General features: G+C 39.2%; 1 protein-coding gene across 1 annotated transcript in view; it reads left to right on the plus strand.

Annotated features, from left to right (window-relative positions):
- Positions 1-22,009, plus strand: part of vps35 (VPS35 retromer complex component) — an 85,905-nt gene that overhangs the window by 16,041 nt on the left and 47,855 nt on the right. The window contains exons 2-5 of the mRNA XM_028809658.2: positions 15,692-15,790; positions 16,097-16,193; positions 16,415-16,538; positions 20,540-20,722. Coding sequence (XP_028665491.1) covers positions 15,692-15,790; positions 16,097-16,193; positions 16,415-16,538; positions 20,540-20,722 — 503 coding nt within the window. The remainder of the gene's footprint in view (positions 1-15,691; positions 15,791-16,096; positions 16,194-16,414; positions 16,539-20,539; positions 20,723-22,009) is intronic.

Here is a 22,009-nt window from a genome sequence, read left to right on the forward strand (position 1 = left end):
GTTGCTTTTCGACCCCTCAACCACAATTTCATTCCGAGCCACATAGTCTGAAATCCTCCCCCTTGTGTTAAATTTTAGGGAGAGACTTCGCTGCCATCATCAACAATTAATTTTGAGTCCAGTACACACATGCCAAACGCTGTCGCCTCTCTACCTTTGACAAGTAGGACAATCCAGCAGAAAAATGATGACTTTGTAAAACAGAATAGTAGCAACATTGAGAAAGATGTCCTACATTCTCTTATGGTATTCCTGAAAACTATTTTTTTCGTTTTGGCCATAGTTTTATGGTAATCTCCTCTGAATTGGAGTAGGCTTGAGAATAGCTTGACTATTATTAGTTTTCCAGTGAACATATTTGCTTTTATAAATATACTGTACATTTCCAAAAAATTGTAGGAGAAAGTAAAAGTGAATTGTAGTATCTTAGTGAAGGTCCTAATTTTTCTGCCGAAATGTCCTTCTTTTCAGTTAGAGAGATGGCTGCCTTCTACAGTCGATTTTCAAAATGCTCAAGTTTAGGGTTGTGTGGTACTTGAAAAGTACTGAAAAACACAAATTTCAAAATGGTATGGTACCAGCATTACTGGAATTTCAATACCGGAAGTAATCAGCGGCTCAGTCCACTCTTGTCCAATTAACTCTTGCTTTTGCAGTTGTGGAAAAACATTTATTTGGTAGATTTCACAAAATGAACATGTACACTCCACTGTGATTGGGACTTCACATGGGGAACTACCCCCCTTTTTGCTTTGATACTATATAAAATTCACGGGCGAAATCCCCCCAAAAAAAACAATTTCTTTGATGTGATAATGGAATTCATTGCTGTCAAGAGGCAAGCGGTACATAGTGTGATGGTGTGGTGCACAAGGAAGGCGAGAAATTAGGCAGCACACCAGGGAGGCTGGAGTAAAATAAGGTTTCAGAGTTCTGTTATTTGCTTCAGGACCGTTTTGGTATGGAGGCCTGAAGGCGGATATCACTATTGAAGTCAAAATCTTCGCACAGATCCAACACTACTTAAGTTGCCCTCAAGCATTGTTTTGTAATCTGTTTGTGTGTGTTGCTGATTTTCATTTTAAACAATCTAGGTCAGTTTCAGAATTTCAGTATTACTTCAATTTCTTAGTTTAGTTGAGTTTATTATAAAGTGAAGTTTAGGCAAAAGGCGCTGCAAGGCCCATGTCCTGGACTCTTGCTGGACACTTTGCTGAACAGCCAATTGTGTATTCCACAGCTTTATGTTCTGTTCTTGAACAATGGCAACAGGAAGGTGACATATCTCTATCCATCCATCCATCCATCCATCCATCCATCCATCCGACCTTAACAAAACATAAAGGGGGGGGGGGGGGGGGGGGATTTATCAATACCTAAGTAATACATTTGGCCTAATTTATAAAGTAGTGTTATTAAAAATGATTCTGACTATTTAATGCAACAATTAAGAGAGCTTACCAAATATCTGTGGAAAATTAAGGTATGCAGGAATTACTTTGTGTGGGATACGTGCAGTCTACCAGCGATTATCAAATCATTGGTGTTTTTAGATATGGAAAAAGCACAAAACACACTGTTTCACATTTTTACGTAAGTTAAATTATGTTTACACATTCTTTCCAACATGTTGTTTTAAAGCATAAGTTTGTTTTTTTTTTTTGGCTAAGTCACATACATCATCCTTGTGGATGACACTGCAGTTGTGATCCACTGAGCTGGCTACTTTGATCCTCCAGGACGATGGATTCCATTTCTGGGTCCATGGTTCTTGAGGCTGATCCTCCAATTAGCTGTGAACCACCCAACCTGACTGAGATTGCACTGTTGGTGAACCAGCTGAGGGTAGGGAAGGCTGCAGGGAGCTGTGGTATCCGGGGTGAACTTCTCCAGGCTTGTGGTAAGGCTGTCCTCCTGGAATTGCAAGCAATCTTCGCTTCCATTTGGGAGACTGGTGTCATTCCATCTGACTGGAAAACTGGACTTATCATCCCTTTCTGGTAAGGGAAAGGTAATTGCCTGGACTGCGGCAACTACATGGGGATAACGCTGCTCTCTGTGCCACGGTTAGGGTTGTCCTCAATAGGATTTGTGATCACTTGCTCACTTAAAAGCGACCAGAGCAGTCTGGTTTTACGCCTAAGAAGTCTACCATTGTCTGCATCCTGGCACTGAGGGTTTTCACACAGTTGTGGTCAACAGTTTTGAGAATGACACAAATATTAATTTTAACAAAGTTTGCTGCTTCAGTGTTTTTAGATCTTTTTGTCAGATGTTTCTGTGGTATACTGAAGTATAATTACAAGCATTTCATAAGTTTCAAAGGCTTTTATTGACAATTACATTAGGTTTATGCAAAGGTTTTTGGCCCTTTTCTTTTTCAACACCTCTGCAATTCGCCCTGGCATGCTGTCATTCAACTTCTAGGCCAAATCCTGACTGATGGCAGCCTGTTCTTGCATAATCAATACTGGGAGTTTGTCAAAATTTGTGGGTTTTTGTTTGTCCACACAAGGCCGCCCGCCAAAGAACCCCCCCCCCCCACCCACCCGTGAAGAATGACCAGAAATTCTGAATGGGATTAAGGTCTAGAGAGTTTCCTGGCCATGGACCCAAAATGTAGATGTTTTGTTCTCCGAGCCCCTTAATTATCACTTTTGCATTATGGCAAGGTGCTTTATCATGCTGGAAAAGGCATCCAAACTGTTCTTGGATGGTTGTTTGGGAGAAGTTGCTCTTGGAGGATATTTTGTTACCATTCTTAATTCATGCCAGGGTGAATTGCAGAGGGGTTGAAAAAGAAGGACCAACACTTCAAATATTGACTCTTTTCCAAACCTAATGTAATTGTCAATAGAAACAATTGCTTGTAATTAAGTATACCAAAGAAAAATCTGACAAAAAGATCTAAAAACACTGAAGCAGCAAACTTTACGAAAATTAATATTTGTGTCATTCTCAAAAATTTTGGCCAATGCTAAAGAGCGCAAATGCAAATATCAACAGTTTCTTTGCAGCGTTTGTCAGTTTTCATAAAGCGTTTGACTCCGTTGATCAAGCTGCCCTGTAGGACATCCTGACACTTTGTGGGATCCCCTCGAGGTTGCTGGATATCACGGCCAGCCTATACACTGGTATTGTGAGTGCTGTGCAGAGTGGAGGCAGAACCTCTGGGTTTTTCCCAGTTGATTGTGAGGTTTGTCAGGGGTGTGTTCTTGCTCCTACAGTGTTCAGTGCTTGCATGGAATGGGTGTTGTGGGGCATCTGTTGGCGAAGAAAGATTCATTGATCTTAACTTTGCTGTGATGTTTGCAAAGTCAACGGAGGCTCTGAACGGGGCTGTTGAGAGAACAAGTGAGGAATCTGAGTGTCTGGGCTTGCGAGTGTCCTGGATAAAAACCAAGAACCAGGCCCTTAATGACCTCTTAGGCACAGCCATCAGCAGTGTCTGTTTGCAGAGAGAGTGTCGACCTTGTCAAGAGGCTTACTTACCTTGGCAGTGACATACATATCTCTGGTGACTCTTCCTATGAAGTTACTAGACGGATTGGGAGAGCATGGGGGGGGGTCATGAGGTCGCTGGAAAGGGGTGTGTGGCGCTCCCGATATCTATGCAAAAGGAAGAAGGTCCAAAGTCTTTAGAGTCCTGGTGCTTCCTGTTTTGTTATATGATTGTGAGACATGGATGCTATCCAGTAACCTCCTGAGACAAAGACTGGAGTCTTTCTGTACTGTGCCTCTTCGGAGAATTCTTGGGTACCACTGGCTTGACTTTGTGTCGAATGAGCAGTTGCTCCTGGAGTCTCAAATGAGGCAAATTACCTGCACCGTGAGGAAGAATCAGTTACGGCACAATTCCTCAAGGGTGATCTGGCTCTCAGGACCCTTATTGTTGAGGCCAAGGGGATGCCCACGTAACACTTAGCTGTGGCAAATAGAGGGTCATTTCCAGAGGGTTGGACTGGACTGTGTGTCTGCCTGGGGGGTTGCCAACCAGGATCCCGAGCTGTTTCATCATGTGGTGGGTGTGGCAGCGTGCTGTACCAGTGCATGTTTCCCAACCTGACCTGACATACGTCCACCTCCAGAAGGACCACAGATGTACAGAAAATTATTAATCCATATTACTAACCGAGAATGCTAAACCGGATGATGGACGCAGGCACATCCGGCCATGGGCCGTAGCTGCAAAAAGACGTACTGCGCCGGCGCAACAAACAGTCCGCGAGAGTCGGCTGAGGACCCGAGAAAGGCGGACAAAAGAGGGCGAGAGAGGCGGATGAGGGGCCGCGAGAGACGCAGGCGCAAAAAGAGTCCGACAAGAGCACAGAAAACAGGAGTGAGCACATACAGAAAGGAGTCACAAAAATGAGGCTCAACAAGCACCAAAATAAGGAAAAGGCACATAAAAGAGTACTCAAACGAGGGGAAAGCACGAAACACATTGCACACGAAACTAAACACAACAAAAAAAAAAAGAAGACGAGCGCACAATAGCAAGGCACGACCATACCCCCCCACCCTACAGGCACGGGACGGGACGGGACACACACCAAGAGTGGGATTCAACAAGCCCATGGAAGACCAAAAAAAAGAGCACAAAACCACCCCACAGACCCTACAAGCAAGGGACGGGACACACACAAAGAGGGGGATTCAAACAAGACACAGGAACACAAAAAGAAACAAAACGCTCGCGCAACAACGATCCCCCCCCACACATCCATAAGAAGTGACACCCAAAGCCACATATTCGAAAGTGAACGTCAGCACCTTCACACTAGGCAGCATAGGTGTCAGCATAGGTGTATGTCTTTTCAATAAAGCACTATTAACCGTTCAACTGCAGAAAAGGATACATATTAACAGTGAGTGCGATCATCCTTATTACTTATCCATAGTTCGCATGCTGAGAAAGAAACAAGTCATGAATACACGCTCACGGGTACAAAACGATTCGGAAAGGATAACGGGAACAAACACACGTACACGAAAGAAACAAGAAAATAGACGACGGCGCATAAAACGCGCTTCTGAAACACCGGGAGAGAAAATGTCAAGGATCGAAAAAAGGAAAGCACAAGTGACACCGTTACAGAGACGTGCCCAAATGGACAGACACAATGAACGTAGACGCATTCAGCGCGCGGGTCAAAATGCTGCATCGAAAGAAGCACGATTACAAACCGAAAGAGCTCGCGTGTCAGACAGTTGGCTGACAACGCCTTCAATAATTAGTCCACTATTGAGGAAAATTCATTGGGATTAATGAATGTTATTTGCAATCATTGTCATTCACTTAACTTCCCAGAAGAAACAACTGGCAATACAAATAATGAATTTACACGTTGTTGTCAAAAGGGGAAAATTAGACTGCCTCCTTTACATATAATCACCACGGACCAAGTGTCATTGAAACAAAACCAGAATAAAGCACAGTCAGAAAATAAAGACAGAGTAGAAAGGAAAGTAAAACGTCATAAACAGGTTGAACAAGGGGACCACGCACATGGACAGCAGGTTACAGATAATGAAGACATAATTCAAAAGCTTGAAAAACATGAGCTCAACTGACCACAGATACAAACTGAAACGAGAAAAACTACGGTGTCCGCAGTAGTCCACAATGCACCACGTAATAGTACGCACGAAGCTCTGTATTACCGGTGGAGGACTCCAGAATGATACGGGCAAACGCTCCGTATTAAACGTGCGTCATCCGGACACGTAGCTGCCCAGCGGGCACGGGTTCAAAACGACGGGGGTAGGCGAGCGAAGCGAGCAGGGGGCGAAGCCCCCTTGTTATAGTCAGAAGTTGAATGAAGTGGTATACCTTTCAGATGTAATCTGTGCCATATTCTTTTTGGGGGAAGTGATGGAATACCAAACTTATCAATTTTACTGCTCCATTGAGTTGCTTTCCTTGTGGGATCTTGATGTACAGTACATCTCCTGCAGAGCAGTTCAGAGAGCATTAAACACTTCTTAAACTCATTAGCTAACTAATGGGATGGTTATTCCAAAAACCCTGGCTAAGGTGTTTTAAACAGTTCCGAGAGACAAAATAACGCTGTACGTGATGTGCTTTTGGAAATATAGAAACATATGAGACAATACATGTGGAGACGTGGCACCTGGTAGTGGTCAGTGAACGATCCAAGCAAGATTTTTGTCTCAAGTTTTAATTCTGTTCCCATATCCAGACTGATTACAGCACATCTGTGGCTTTGGTGTGAGTTGCAACAATTGCAGCATTATTGAACATCCTCTGCCTCACATCCTCTCTTAAGTATATGCCTTAGACAACTTCTTCCACTGGCCTTCCTTATCAGTTAAAATGTAAAACAGAAACAAAACTTTGCACTTACCACGCTGTGCCCCACAACAGAGAATGTTCTCAGGTTGTTAATTTGCATTTTGTTAGGAAAAGTCTAATCAATAAAAACCTCCTGAATTTATGCTAAAGAAGTATTTAATGGTTGTAGTGTTATTAATATAATATTAAAGTTTCAAAAACCTAATGTACTAGCTTTATTACAGTATCGGTAGAACTGAGAAATTTGCAATTGCACTTGTGCGTGACTGCAAGTAGACAAGTTACTCCAGAAGGCCCAATAAATAATACACAAGAAAAACTGAGAACCACATCTAAAACTGTCTCCCTGTGGTAATACAGGTCAGCATCAAACTTGTCATGTCAAAAAACAAAGTGCTTTTGTGTTCACGAGTGAAAATTTCAGCATGTGAGGGCAGGAGTCATACACTATTTTTATATAAAAAAAGGAAGGATAGAGCACATCTTCCTATTAATACATCATGTACTATGTTGACAGAGGATTATTCAAAGCAGAACAATCAAAACCGCATACTTAATTGCTAAATACAAATCTGCAAGCACTAAATTTGTCATTCTTTTTGCTTTTGAAGGCAAACTACCATTCATTAGTACAACCTGTAAGTGAAAGCACACAGTCTTTGTAATGGTGAAATTTATTGAGTACAGGTAATAACAGACCAAGTGATTTTTCCATCCATCCATCCATTTTCCAACCCGCTGAATCCAAACTCTGGATTTGTACACAGACATAAGAAAATATGATCACTTACATGAGAAACTTGAAAACGTCAAACAGGCTTTTTAACAGGAGTTCTGAAATAAAGGATTACTGCAAAATTGACAAGTTTGATTTCACACAAATGTAAAAAAAAAAAAAAAAAACAGATTTGGAAAATTTTAAACACAAGTTTGACATTTGAAATTTGAATTAATTTGTATAATCAGTTAAATATTACTCCTTAGTAATATTTTTTTAGCTGGCTAATGATTCAGATAAAAATCTTACTATAGCAAATATTACAAATCTTACTGATTAGTTCACTTACAAACTAGACTTTAAAAGCATGTTGTAACAAAAAAAGTGCTTTTATATAGTTGGTTTAAATGGAAATATGTGGAATTATCTTGGAGTTCACTAATTCAAAAGTATAGATCTAATGTTAGAATTAGAATTTCTGCATGGAATTAATGTATCTTATTTTTATATTTAGTATGGATTTTACAGTAGTATTCTGCTACTGGACTTAAATGTCAGAGTAAATTTAGAATGCACACATGCTAAGATAAATCAGGTAGTTTATGACATATCATTCTTTATAAACCCTATGCTGAAATCCCATTAAGGTTATAAGACCCCACCTCTGCAATAAAAAAATCATGCCTTGGTTTGCATTTTGATATTTATACCAATACTAGTTTACTTAAGTGATAAATGGGTAACTAGATGGATATACCAGTATTTTAAAGCTGTTGTTACTGGAGGTACATTAATAAAAAGCCATTGAATGGGATTTCTGTTTTTGTCGTGGTATCTGCAATTTTCACTGTTAATGGTATTGAATACAAAAAGTCTGGTATTGTGACATCACTAAATGCATGTACTATATATTTCCAATCTATCCATATAAAAGGGGTTCATCCATCCATGCCTACTGTAAACAGTCTTTAGGATGTTTTTAATCTTGGGGTGGAAATCCTCTACAAAGGAATATCTATAGTAATAATTTCTTGTATGACAATGATATTAGGCTTATGCTGACAGGCAATATTACACTTCTTGCTCATTCTAGAGTTATTGAAAAGAAGGTTTTATATGAAATGAACAATGATAGTTTTTTTTTTTTTTTTTAAGGGAAGATTGCAAGGTCTTTATTGATGTAAACATGGAGTTTAAAATGTACAGAGTTATTCCCCACAGCTGAAGTAGGTCTGTTGCATATGGAAGTATATCACTGACAATGTGAATTAAAGAGGATTTTGCCTTAAGTTGTCTGAGGGGAATAGTCCTTTCGGCTTCAACAGTATAAATAAGGTATACATCTATCCAGTGTTTCCACTAAGGTACCATGTGTGTGTGCTTGAGCGCATAAAAGAGCGAGTCAAAAAAATTAATTGCATCTGCTAAAAGTGTACAAAAAGTTGATACAATATTCCACTTTCCCAGAAATCTATTTTTAGAACGTGGGATGTCTGAGAAGCTCCTTAGGTGAATCCATTGTAAATTGACATTAAAGTGATGTCTCATGCCCATACTTTCATTTAAAGCCATGTCACATTACAATTCTTTCTCCAGTGATTTTCAGTTGTAGACATCATTTGCATAATTTTAGTGAGTTGGGGGCAGTTTGTGGTATGTTCCTGTGACCAGCAGTCATATAATGTGATATACCCAGGGAGTCTCCCTAACTATTCTGTGACTTGCCCCAATGAAATGGGTTTGGTTTTTGCCTTAAGTTGTAGGGATCAGTGCTGCTGCTCTATATGCTTGAAAGCTGACGACCAGGGAGCGCTTTCTTGGAAGTACAATGCATGTAATGTAGTGACGAGGAGTAAGGAGCGTGTGGGTTTTGAAACTAACAAACTGGCTGTGTCAGGCAGGACATTATTGGCTTTCAGAAAAAGGGGGGGGGGGGGCGAGCTTTGCAATACTTTGAAAGTGTGACGCTGACATGGAAAGTCTTTACACAGTTGTCTACAGTAATTTGACATACCTCTGTGATTTCTAGCTATCTAAATTGATTTACTCAGTGACAAGATCAGCATGAAGTCATGCAGTGTGACATTGGCTTTAGAAGTAAGACTTTCAAATTAGCCAGAAATACAGTATGTGTGTTAATAATTCACTACATATACATATGTGTGATAATTTATTTGAAGATGGTTTAAATATTCTGGATGTAGTCTGTTTTGTACTGTATAAAAACCGTACAAAACATTTATGTAAAAAAATATTTTTCAGTTTTGTGTAATGTGTGTCTGCAAAGCGTAGAGTGCACCTGATTCATGTACAGATTCATAAAGGAAGAAGGTAAAAAATTATCTGGCAATGAATGTAACACTTAAACACAGTTCTTTATGAATATAGAATTCTTTGCTCACAAAGTGGTGTGATTAATAAAATAAAGCAGTATGGGGGTACAGTTGACACTGCCTCCATGCTATGCACATTTAAACAAACAGTAAGTAAAATCAAGATAAAATTGCTTGTAATAGTTGCTCAAATATGCATTGTGTAGTAATTAGTCAATTCTTGTTTTTAATTACTACTAGCTGAAATACCCAGCATTGCCCGGGAGGAAAAGAAAGTCAGTCAGTCAGTCAGCATCCGACCCGCTATATCCTAACACAGGGTCATGGGGGTCTGCTGCAGTCAATCCCAGCCAACAGGGTGCAAGGCAGGAAGAAATCCCAGGCAGGGCGACAGCCCACCGCAGGGTCCACACACACACACACACACACACACACACACACCAGGGACAATTTACCTAACCACACTAGGGACAAATGCACCTAACCTGCATGTCTTTGGACTGTGGGAGGAAACCCACTCAGACACGTGGAGAACATGCAAACTCTACGCAGGGAGGACCTGGGAAGTGAACAGAGGTCTTGTTACTGCGAGGCAGCAGCGCTACCACTGTGCCACTGTGCCGGCCCGAAAAAAAGGTTTTTTTTTTTTTTTTTTTTTTTTTTAAATAATTGTTTGAGAAAAACAGTTTAAAAAAAAAACTATAAAAATAACAAACAATAAAGACTTAGTAATGTCCTTGTCTTGCAGTCTTGTATGTATGTTATCATCCAGTTGACACTCGAAACCGGCCAACTCTATTTAATTTGAAAAGCAACAGGGTTGGAATGTGACGTCAGAGTCTCTGGTTACTATCTACATGTAACAGAAAGCTGATTAGCAGATCCTACGAGATCGGTGTGCGCGCTTCGATGTTTGATGAATGGTTTGATGTGGTGAAACAAAATGCTGATATACAGATGCATTGGTGGTGGTTTTATATTGAAGCGTCGCATATTCTCGATCGTAATGACATGATACATTTTATGTCTCACATACTGTCTTCTGTGCTGTCTTTTTTTCTAGGGCTTCCTCCGGTACTGACAGGAGCGGCAAACAGCAATAGATCGCCACACTGAGCACATTAAATGTATGATATTCCAGCTCTGTACATTTAGAATCCTTAGATTTATACTTGATATCACTTACATACTTTAATGCATTTCATCATGAATGTTACATTTTACAGATAAATCGGTAATTTCATTTAAATAATGAATACTGTTAATAATTACACACATGGGGGTGACACGGCGGCGGAGCATTAGTACTGCTGTCTTGTAGGGAGTCATGTCGCTGATATTCCCTGCCTGGGGCCTCATGCACAAAAGCGGAAATGTACTTGCGCACAAAAAAATCCAGATGCAGTAATCTGTACGTTCGCCAACTTCCACATTCTTCTGCTACATAAATCCCGATCAGCGTGAAAAGTAACACATGTGCACGCGCCTGCTGTCCCGCCCCAACTTCTCCCAGAATTACGCCTCTTTGAATATGCAAATCAATATAAATAGCCCTTAAGCTCAGCCTTCTGTGAAAAGACAATGGAAAAAGCACGGGGGAAAATATAAGAATTTCAGCGAATACCAAGTGGAGGCAAAGAAAAACGTACTATTTGTTGGTTTAAAAAGTGGTATAATCAACAAAAGGAAGCTGATCGAGTGACATAGTGTCGGAGAAACGCGAAAGCTCAAATTCACAAAGTCGCACAGTGCCCGAAATAAAAACAAGTTGTCACATATCAAAGTCGCTGTGAAAAGGCAATTCGTAGCCCACCGTCTCGGTGTCATATGACCGCTTATTAGGGTACAGACAAAAAAAATAGGCACACAGAGGGGGGAAAAAAGCATGAAATGTCAACTTTAATCTAGAAATTTCCACTTTAATCACATAGTTTATTTTGCCATTCAAGTAAAACATCATAAACTTCATCTTAAAATCATTTAATTTACTAGTTTCTCAAATCCCATCGTAACTAAAGTAGCATGTTAAATGCTTTGTTCTGTATTTGATCTTCTATGTGGTCTGTGTGTGAATCACTACCTGCTTCTTAAACGGGCTTTCTCTTTCTCCAACAGGACACAGAATCCATTACATTCGTGATATTCCAGCTCTCTGAATAATTAAAATAATGAGATGTATACGGGATATCTTTTTCATGATGATAGGAATGAAAGCATGTTATTAAACATGGGAACACGGTGGCACAGTGCTTGTTCATGTCTCACACAAGATGCATGCTGCGCCATGCGCGACCTTCAATGAAATAATTTATCGCAGCAGTACTGTCTCTTTCAAACATACTAACCTCCAATTTTTGTCCTTTTCTTTCTCCAATCGCCACACAATCAGCTCTGTAATAGATATTAAGCCATCTGTAAGCTTAGAACGACGATTCTTCAAAACGTTTAAGGAACATTGAAATATCTTCGTAGTACGTGTTTAATTATTCTATCTATCTATCCTACCAGTGTCGCACCAGCCGAGCAAGAATAAAGCACGAGGTATAGAATAATCCGTGAACTAGCCTGCGCTTCGGCGCCTTGTCCTCACATGTTTGATTATTAACAATATAGATAGATTATTTAAATGAAGATAGTTTTATCTGTATAATCAACATATTTTACTGCATTTCATCTTAAAAATGATACCGTCATTATATGTAAATACGCGCTTTATAAAGTAGCGCAGGTTGTGCAATATTATAACTGTTATGCAAGTTTACAGTGAGGTAATTGTACTTATAAGTACAAACAGTTCTACAAGGAGCACTTGATGGACTGACTGAGTGCATTTAGAGCTCTTGGGATGAAACTGTTTCTGAACCGCGAGGTCCATACATGAAAGGCTCTGAAGCGTTTTGCCATGGCTGAGGTAGTGTGTGCTTGATGCTGTATCCCGATAATTCTCTTTCCGATCAGCTGCTGCTGTGATTCCAAACTCGGATACAGTGATATAAATACTCTGAGTGGTGCAGTGAGAGTAATATGGAAAAAGATGATCCGCTGTGGCAACCCTTAACGGGAGCAACTGAAAGAAGAAAAAGAAGGTTCAGTGAGAGTAACAACGCTAAAGCAGTTATGGTATTTGGAATATTATGGCTATTTCCTGGACCATTATATTGTTACAGGTTAATTACAATCAGATGCATTACACTAATAAACAATATGTAGATAGTTTCAGTGCATTTATAAAGCTGCGTCAGTAATGTGGATCTAGGAAGGAAAGGGTAACCACACAGGAACAGTAGCACTGCTTTGACGCTGGGTGCCGCCAGTCTGCAAAACCGAGCAGAGAACTTACGTACGACACGGTATGAGGTACCGTGGAAATGTGCGTGGCTTTACGCCAAGTTAAGGTTTTATTCATCACGATTTGAGCGTGGAAACGTTCGCACGTAATATTTTTGTGCGTACGCACCGTTTATACATGAGGCCCCTGGAGTTTACATGTTTTCCTGCTGGGTTTCCTCAGTGTGCGTCGGTTTCCTTACAAAGATATGCAGATTTGGTTACACTAAAATGACGCCAGTGTATGTGAGCGCTTGTATTCACCTTGCGATGAGCTGATGCCTCATCCAGGGATTGTTTCTGCCTCGTACCCAATGCTTGCTGAAATGGACAAATCTCTGGACTGATGGATTTAATCATTAAACATCCTTTTCAGAGATATTGTGGTAAAGAGTCATCGGAATTTAATGGGCGTTACAGGCAATTCACAACACAGCGAAGCCGAACCTGTTCTCTCCGTGATAATATCTCGAACTGCCACCTGCTGGATTTCTCCAGATTTACGTAAAGTACGCTCTCAAGTATAAACAGTACAACACTTGCGTAGAAGGAGTGTCTGCTGCAGCATGTGTCGTGTCGCGTGAAGTATAAACCTGGTATTAGGAGGTTTCCTTTTGCCGGTGTGCTTGATTTGCTCGTATATCCTCGGAGCAGGAACCATCACTCCGATCTCTACGTCTCACTTCCGGGCCGACAGACAAACACACTTGCACGAGTAGAACTCTATTTAATTTCAAAAGCAACAGAGTCGCGGCGGTGCTCAAACCTGAAGAATGCTGGCAGTCACTTCCAGTTCACCCTCTGGTGGTCATTCCGAGTGTCAACTGAATGATAACATGCATACAAGACCTTATGCTTAACCCCCACCCTACCGAGAACGGGGTAGGTTAGGTCTGATTTCACCTTACAGTATTTTTAGTCGACCAATGAGGAACATGCGTACCAAATTTCATGTATAGTGCTTGGGTACCTGTTGAACACTATGAGCCAGTCAATAAATATTATAAAGGGATAAATTCAATTCGTTTTTTTTTTTTCCCCACTTTTACAGTTAGAGCAACAGTGTAATACAGTTGATTTTGCTTATTTTTTGTCAGCAGGAGACCAAAGCAAAAGTCAAAATAATAGTAATTAGTAGATTGTTTAAAACATATGTTTCATAATGTTAAAACTGTTATAAAAAGTATCAATTTAAAGTTTGTACACCTCTAACACTGAAGTAGTGCAAAGACATTCACAGTAATGTACAAGAAACAAATGCAGTTCTTCTGGACATTCTAGGATTAACCATAGTGTGCTGCTGCCCACGTTTACTACGTATAGCTTTTAAACCACCAGCACAAAAAAGGATTAGGAAGAAAGCTCATTGTCCTTTTACATTATAACAGTATTTTATGTATGTTGTAAAATAAGAGTATCATAGTAAATAGATACAATTATACATCTCAATAATTAATTTCATTAGACTTTATTATTCTTATTATAGGCCATGCTTTTTCTCTAGTATGATTTGAAAAATACAAAATGTTTTGTAATAAAGGATCTGCTGGTAAAGTAGAAACACTCATTCTGAGAATTGACAAGTCTGGTCTTGTACTCCTAAAGATGATGATTGTCGATAAATTCAGTGCGTAAAAAGTCAGTTTATTTTAAATAGCTCTGAGTGCATTGTGTGCCCATTCTTTGAAAATGGAGTTTTATCCCCACAAAATGTGATTGTTAAAGGACAATACAGAATAGAATTGCAAAAAAACTGCTTTAGATGTAATTATTTGAAGTCTGACTTTGTGAAGTTCTTTCGCTGTAGCAAATGCCAGACCATTGTGCAAACAATTTACATCAATTTCACTTTTTGTTTTGTGAATCTATGTAAAATACAATTTATCCAAAATCATAATTGACACTAGATAATGTTATATAGACTTTCCAAAGGTTATAGACACAATAGACTGCACTAATGTACAAATATTTTGTGAATTTCCCCTTGGGATTAATAAAGTATCTCTATCTATCTATCTGTCAAATAATGGTGCCTCTAAGCTCATTAGAGTGTGACTGTGTAAAATACAAATAATTTATTGAGCCAGTACACAAGTCCTTTTAAGTGACATTAATGTCCAGTTGTATTTTGCAATTGACTTTAGTTAGAACAAATTGTACTGATATAATACATTGAAATGTGAGAACATTTAGTTTGAAGAACTCAGAATATTTTACAGTAGATTGTTACTGTACTGCCTTTAATGACCTGTTAGGCACAGCCATCAGCAGTGTGTCTGTCTGCTGAGAGAGTGTTAACATTGTCGAGAGGTTAACTTACCTCGTCAGTGACAGTCATGGCTCTGGTTACTGTTCCTATGAAGTCAGTAGATGGATTGGGAGAGCATGGGGGGGTTATGAGGTCACTGGAAAGGGGTGTGTTGCACTCCTGATTTCTATGCAAAAGAATGAAGGTCCAAGTCTTTAGAGTCTTGGTGCTTCCTGCTATATGGCTGCGAGACATGGATGTTATCCAATGACCTGAGATGAAGACTGGACTCCTTTGGTACTGTCTCTTCGGAGAATCCTTTGTGTACAGCTGGTTTGACTTTGTGTCGAATGAGCGATTGCTGACGGAGTTTCAAATGATGCTCATTACCTGCATTGCGAGGGAGCGTCAATTACAGCACTACGGCCATGTGGCGCGATTCCCCCGAGGGTGATCTGGCACATAGGACCCGAGTGGCTGGACCAGGCCAAGGAGATGCCCACATAACATCTGGCTGTGGCAGATAGGTAGTCATTTCTAGAGGGTGTTACCGGGCTCCGTTTCCGCCTGGGGGTTGCCAACCAGGATCCTGAGCTGTTTCGTTGTGTGGTGGCTGCGACAACATGCTGTACCAGTACAAGCTCTCCAACCTGACACAACCTGACCTGTAGTGCCTTGATGTATGTTTGTATTGTTTACAAAATCTAGTTAGTATATGTAAATTTCTGCAATTTCTTCATGCCTTTCAGCCTACTACTCAACAGTCTCCCCAGGATGAGCAAGAAAAGCTACTGGATGAAGCAGTTCAGGCAGTGAAGGTCCAGTCATTTCAGATGAAACGATGTCTGGTAATTTGGATGTGTCTTTAATTATGATGATCAAATATTTTAGGAACCGTATTGCAAGTAAATTTAATTCTTTACCATCTGTACCTGATGGACTACTTTGATTGAATCAAGTGCTTGTTGTGTTTATTTTGTTTATTTTTTAACAGTAAAAAAAATAACAGTCTAATGTAATTTTTGTGCCTCATCAACTTTAAAATATGCAGCATCTACAACAGTAATGAGGATTATTTGTATGGGATAACATATACCTGCCAAATATTTATTATGTTGTGTTTTACTCAATTTTTCACTACCTTCTCCTTTTAGGACAAGAACAAACTTATGGATGCTTTAAAGCACGCTTCTAATATGCTTGGAGAGCTTCGCACATCTATGCTGTCGCCAAAGAGTTACTATGAGCTCTGTATCCTACTTTTGTTTTGTCCCTATATCTCTAAAACAGTCATACATCTTAGTTTAATTTAGAATAGTTTTTAAGTAAACGGTTATAACAGTATTAGGAAGGTAAGATTTTTCATTTTCTCTGTATAGGAATATCCTAAATAAAGATTGTTTTGCAAATTTCTTAAAAGTTAATTGCTAATATGCAGTGTAAATTTAATATTTTCTTAACATTTTCTCAAGACATGGCTATTTCTGATGAGCTACATTACTTGGAGGTTTATCTGACAGATGAATTTGCCAAAGGCAGAAAGGTGTCGGATCTGTATGAGTTAGTCCAGTATGCAGGAAACATTATTCCACGTTTGTAAGTACTGAGCAATAGTATTTCTATCATTACCTACCTAAGAGTTTTCTGTTTATGACTTTTTTATTGGAATATATATCTGTCACAAATTGCATTGATAAAAATGTACTATCCAGCAAATAAGTAATAGTTTATGGATTTTTGCACATCAAAAATTAAGTGTCTTTTAGACATAGAACTTAAATTCCAAGCTCCTAGGAATTCAATGACATTTGCCTTTTGTCACTTACCAATTTGTAGTGGATTTTTTTTTTGTGTTATCGGTGAGCAGCAGTGATCATGTCACGCATGCCTTTTAAGTTCTTTATTAAAGACAAGTACATCTAGTACTAAACAGGATGGCTCTGAAGAGGCATGGTATTACACCTTTTACTTCTCCATAAACCTGTTTTGGCTGTATAGAGGCTACTCTTGTCCATTTTTTTTTTTACTTTGTTTTGTTAGCTACTAAACATATTTTTGTTGGTGTAAATATTTCCTTTTATTAATATGAAGCATTTGGAAATTGGTTATTTTATGGACACAAAGTGGAATTTTGGCTTATTTCCTCTGGTGAGTGAGATGTGTCACTAAGTATTACTTCGTGAAGTGCTGCATTAGCTTGCATTTCTCAAATTTGAAAATTGATTTATATAATAAAGTTAGTTATAGACATCTTTTCATCACATTTGATGTCCAAGAAGTAATGCAACATCATTTTATGTCATAGAAGGCTACATCCAGCACTTTAAAATGATATGTTAAGCGGCTGTCATTGGTTAAATCTTTTAACCTTATATGTTTTGTTGCATATGTCTGCACGGCTCTGTAAAATTATAAAAAATTTAGAACGACTTCTTGAAAATTTGGGCACTGTCATGTTAGTAACTTTTCTCCAGTTGGTGTTATAAATCATGTACATTATAAACTCGTTAAGTTGATTGGATTTACCATATAGGCTGGTATGGTGGGAAAATTTAGGTTCCTTTTAACATTGGTTAGGGATATGCTAGCACTTCCACTTGGGCCCTTGGAAGTGTCAAACAAAACTGTAGCAGTTGTTGTTTGCTGTGAAATTCCTCATTGCTAAATAATAACTTCATTTCTAAAACAGCCATCTTTTATAATGTTTTAATATATTTTGTAAATTTCTTGGTTGCATGCAGTTTGTAGAATTACCTGCATATGGGCTTTTCTGTTCTGGAGACAAGTAAAAAAATATATATTTTGCTGGTAATCCACAAAAAGAATTCTGTTTATAAAGTGACAGTTTATTTATACCTACTACAGGTAATATTTTGAAATGGAGCCAGGTCTACTTTTTAGCTTTGTTGTAGTCTTTGAGTTGAGTGATGGACTTCCAAGATGCATTCTTGCCCTTCTAATCCAGTGCTGTAGATATAGGCTTTGCAGATTAATTTGCTTGCATGCATATAATCAGTAGCATCACAAATTCTTGTACTTGAACGTTGTATTCTACACAAATGAGAGATGTAGTTATAGTATGTAGTATCTGATGTAAAATATTCTTATATAAATACAATGCATAGTAAATACTTTCTGACATCAGTTTATTCTTCCATTATTCAGGCAATTAAGATTTTCGACTTTAATTTTTGTAGATGAAACAAAGTAAAAAATTCCTACAAAATACACTTCTGTGTTTGAAAAATTGTTGAATGAAAAATGTCAATATTATGACCATGTTCAGTTTGCCAAATAAAATAACTATTACATTTAAATATACATGCAACATGAGCATTAAGTGCATGTGTAGTAAAGAATTGATTTGTAAATACAGCTACATGAATGAAAAACCAGTCGCTGTTTGGTTCATGCAGTAATTTGCACAGATCCTCAGTCAAATCCCAACCAAAATCACTGTCTGTGTAGAGTTGTGTATTCTTCCCATGTTTGTGTAGGTTTTTTTCGCAATTTGGATATTCCAATTTTTCTCCTGCATTGCAAAAATGTGCATGTACAACTAATCCAGCCTGTCCATTTTTCGAATGCGCCTATCCATTCCAGGGCAGCTAGAAGACCATGCCTATTTTGGCAGCTTTGACTATGAAACAGTCCTGGATAAGGGGACCATGAAATTGACAATTCTAAATTAGCCCCATGTGCGTAAGTGTGACCAGTAATGGACTGGAGCCAGGTATTCCTAGGAGGTTTTTGGCTTTGTTTCATGGACTGCATGTTACCTAAATTTATTTTTCGTATCTGTTCTAGATTTTTGGAAGATTGCATGTGTATGCTGTACTACCAATAGTAATGAAGCTGTGTTATTTGCAAAATAATGCTTTTTTGCTTTATAGTTTGAACTGTACAGTGGAACTTCGGTTCACGAACGTCTCTGTACACGTACAAATCAGTTTACGACCAAAAAGTGCGCCAAACTTTTGCCTCGGTTCACGACCACACACTCGGTATACAAACAAGCCAGTTTCCCTTTCGGTTTGTGTGCGCCGATGATTTCCACACATGTTGCATTGTTCTCGGTCAGACGTGCGTGCTTTTGCTATGAACTCTTTGTGCTCTATTTCATTTCCCTTCCGGTTTGTACGCGCCGATTACTGTATTTAAGCACTTGTTCAGCCTCTCCCTGTTCATTGTTCTCAGTCAGACGTGCGTGCTTTACCTGTGAACTCTGTGTTCTACAGTATTTCGTGTGCATTTGCAGTAAACCATGGCTTCTAAGCAAGTGAAAAGTGGTGAGAAGAAAGTTTTGCAGAAAATTGAAATCGAAGTAAAGAAAGAAATTATTGAAAATTATGAGCGTGGCGTTCGTGTTACTGATCTTGCCGCCGAGTACAAGAAGTCAAAATCTACGATTTCGACTATTCTAAAGCAGAAAGAATTTATTAAAGCAGCTGATGTTGCAAAAGGAGTTACAGCGTTAACCAGGCAGAGGCCTCAAGTGCTGGAAGAGGTGGAAAAACTGTTGCTAGTGTGGCTGAACGAGAAGCAACTTGCAGGGGATAGCGTAAGCGAGGCGATGTTATGCGAAAAAGCCAGGAAGATTCATGGCGATTCGCCACTCGTAGAAGGATAGTTTTGCAGCAAAAGTCAGGAATTTAAAGCCAGTAGAGGATGGTTTGCAAAGTTTCGCAAGAGAGAAGTGGCATTCATAGTGTGGTAAGGCATGGAGAGGCTGCTAGTTTCGACGCTGAAGCTGCGAAAGAATTTGTGAAAAAATTTCACAAAATTAGTGGAGGATGAAGGCTACATCCCGCAACAAGTCTTCAACTGCTACGAGACCGGATTGTTCTCCACCCAGTTCCTCCTCACTTCATGCCAGAACTTGATTCATGCAAGGTTAGTTTTCTTGGTGGTTTATGGTTAGTTTTTGTATTACGGATTTTTCAGAATGTTCATTTTTCGGTTCGTAGCGTGAATTGTTGCAATGTTACTTTTCTCTTTTTTCAAATGTTCTTTTTTTTCCCCTGTGCTTAAAACTCAAAAAAAAAAAAAAATTTACACAGTGATCAGGATGTAATGCTGTTAGTGTGAACTCCTGCAATGTTACTTTCTTGGTTGCTTATGGTTGGCTTTTAAATAAAGTTCGTATTTGTTCAAATGTTCCTTTTTTTCCCCCTGTGCTTAAAACTCAAAAAAAAAAAAAAAAAAAAAAAATTTTACAGCGTTCGGGTCATAAGGCTACAGTATAGCGTGAACTCTTGCAATGTTAGTTTTCTCTATTGTTCAAGGTTTTCTCAGTGTTATTCAATGTTTTTACATTTAGTTTACTATTACGCTGTGCATTCTATGGTTTAATTATATTTGTGCTTAAAAAAAAAATATATATATATATTTACATACAGTTCGTATGGTCTGGAACAGATTAATTGTATTTACATACAATCCTATGGGGGAAATTGCCTCAGTTCACAACCAAATCGGTTTACGACCAGAGTTTTGGAACGAATTATGGTCGTGAACCGAGGTTCCACTGTACAAAGTAATTCCAAACCAACTTCCATGATTTAATCAACAGTATTTTTGTTGTGTTTTCCACACAGATACTTGTTGATCACAGTTGGAGTAGTTTATGTGCGGTCATTTCCGCAGTCTCGTAAGGATATTCTTAAAGATTTAGTGGAGATGTGCAGAGGTGTGCAGCATCCCCTGCGAGGGTTATTCCTCAGAAACTACCTTCTGCAGTGCACCAGAAACATTCTACCAGATGATGGTGAACAGCCCGAGTAAGTATTTATCCTTTTTGTGAATGGGACTGTTTTTGTATTCTTGTATACAGTATAGTATGAACTCTTGCAATGTTAGTTTTCTCTGTTGTTCAAGGTTTTCTCAGTGTTATTCAATGTGTTTACATTTAGCTTACTATTACTATTACCCTAAGTTCTTGTCTATAAGCCGGACTCATGTATTAGCCGGAGACCAAAAATCATACGAATTTTTAAAATAAAATCGTATCATAGATAAGCCGGACTCATGGATAAGCCGAACGTACTATAACCTATAACTAATAGAAGGGAGGGAGGTCAGTGGTCTCACTCGCGCCCATTTAATTTCTTTAAGGGGGGAGAGAGTGTGAGATATTGCCATCTCTCTCACTCCCCGCATGACGCGGTTGGAGCGGCCGGAGCGCGTTCTTTCTGCTCTGGGCGTCGCCGAGTCAACACGAGCGTGTAGCGGTCATTTAAATTGTGATTTTATATGTAAGCATATTTAAATATATATCGCGGATTTCTGCGGACAATGGGTCTTTTAATTTCTGGTACATGCTTCCTCAGTTGGTTTGCCCAGTTGATTTAATACAAGGGACGCTATTGGCAGATGGCTGAGAAGCTACCCGGCTTACTGTTCTCTCTCTCTTGCGCTATCTGTGATCCTGACGTATGGGGATTGAGCAGGGGGGCTGTTTGCACACCTAGACGATACGGACGCTCGTCTAAAAATGCTGAAAGATTATCTTCACGTTGCTATCTTTTGTAAAGCTGATTCCTGAAAAGACATGCTGCACAGTGCTTCGCATACTTAAAAGCTCGAAGGGCACGTATTGATTTTTGACTGAAAAACAAACTCTCCCTCTCTCTCTCTTTGTCTGCTCCTGACGGAGGGGGTGTGAGCTGCCGCCTTCAACAGCTTTGTGCCGCGGTGCTTCGCATACTTAAAAGCCAAACAGACATATTGATTTGTTTGCTTCACTGCTTTGAAGAGGAAGATATGTTTGCATTCTTTTAATTGTGAGACGGAACTGTCATCTCTGTCTTGTCATGGAGCACAGTTTAAACTTTTGAAAAAGAGACAAATGTTTGTTTGCAGTGTTTGAATAACATTCCTGTCTCTCTACAACCTCCTGTGTTTCTGCGCAAATCTGTGACCCAAGCATGACAATATAAAAATAACCATATAAACATATGGTTTCTACTTCGCGGATATTCTTATTTCGCGGGTGGCTCTGGAACGCAACCCCCGCGATGGATGTATAAGCCGGACTTATGTAAAAGCCGATATTCTATTTTTTCATT

This window comes from Erpetoichthys calabaricus, chromosome 9 (genome assembly GCF_900747795.2).
Source record: "Erpetoichthys calabaricus chromosome 9, fErpCal1.3, whole genome shotgun sequence".
NCBI lineage: Eukaryota > Metazoa > Chordata > Cladistia > Polypteriformes > Polypteridae > Erpetoichthys > Erpetoichthys calabaricus.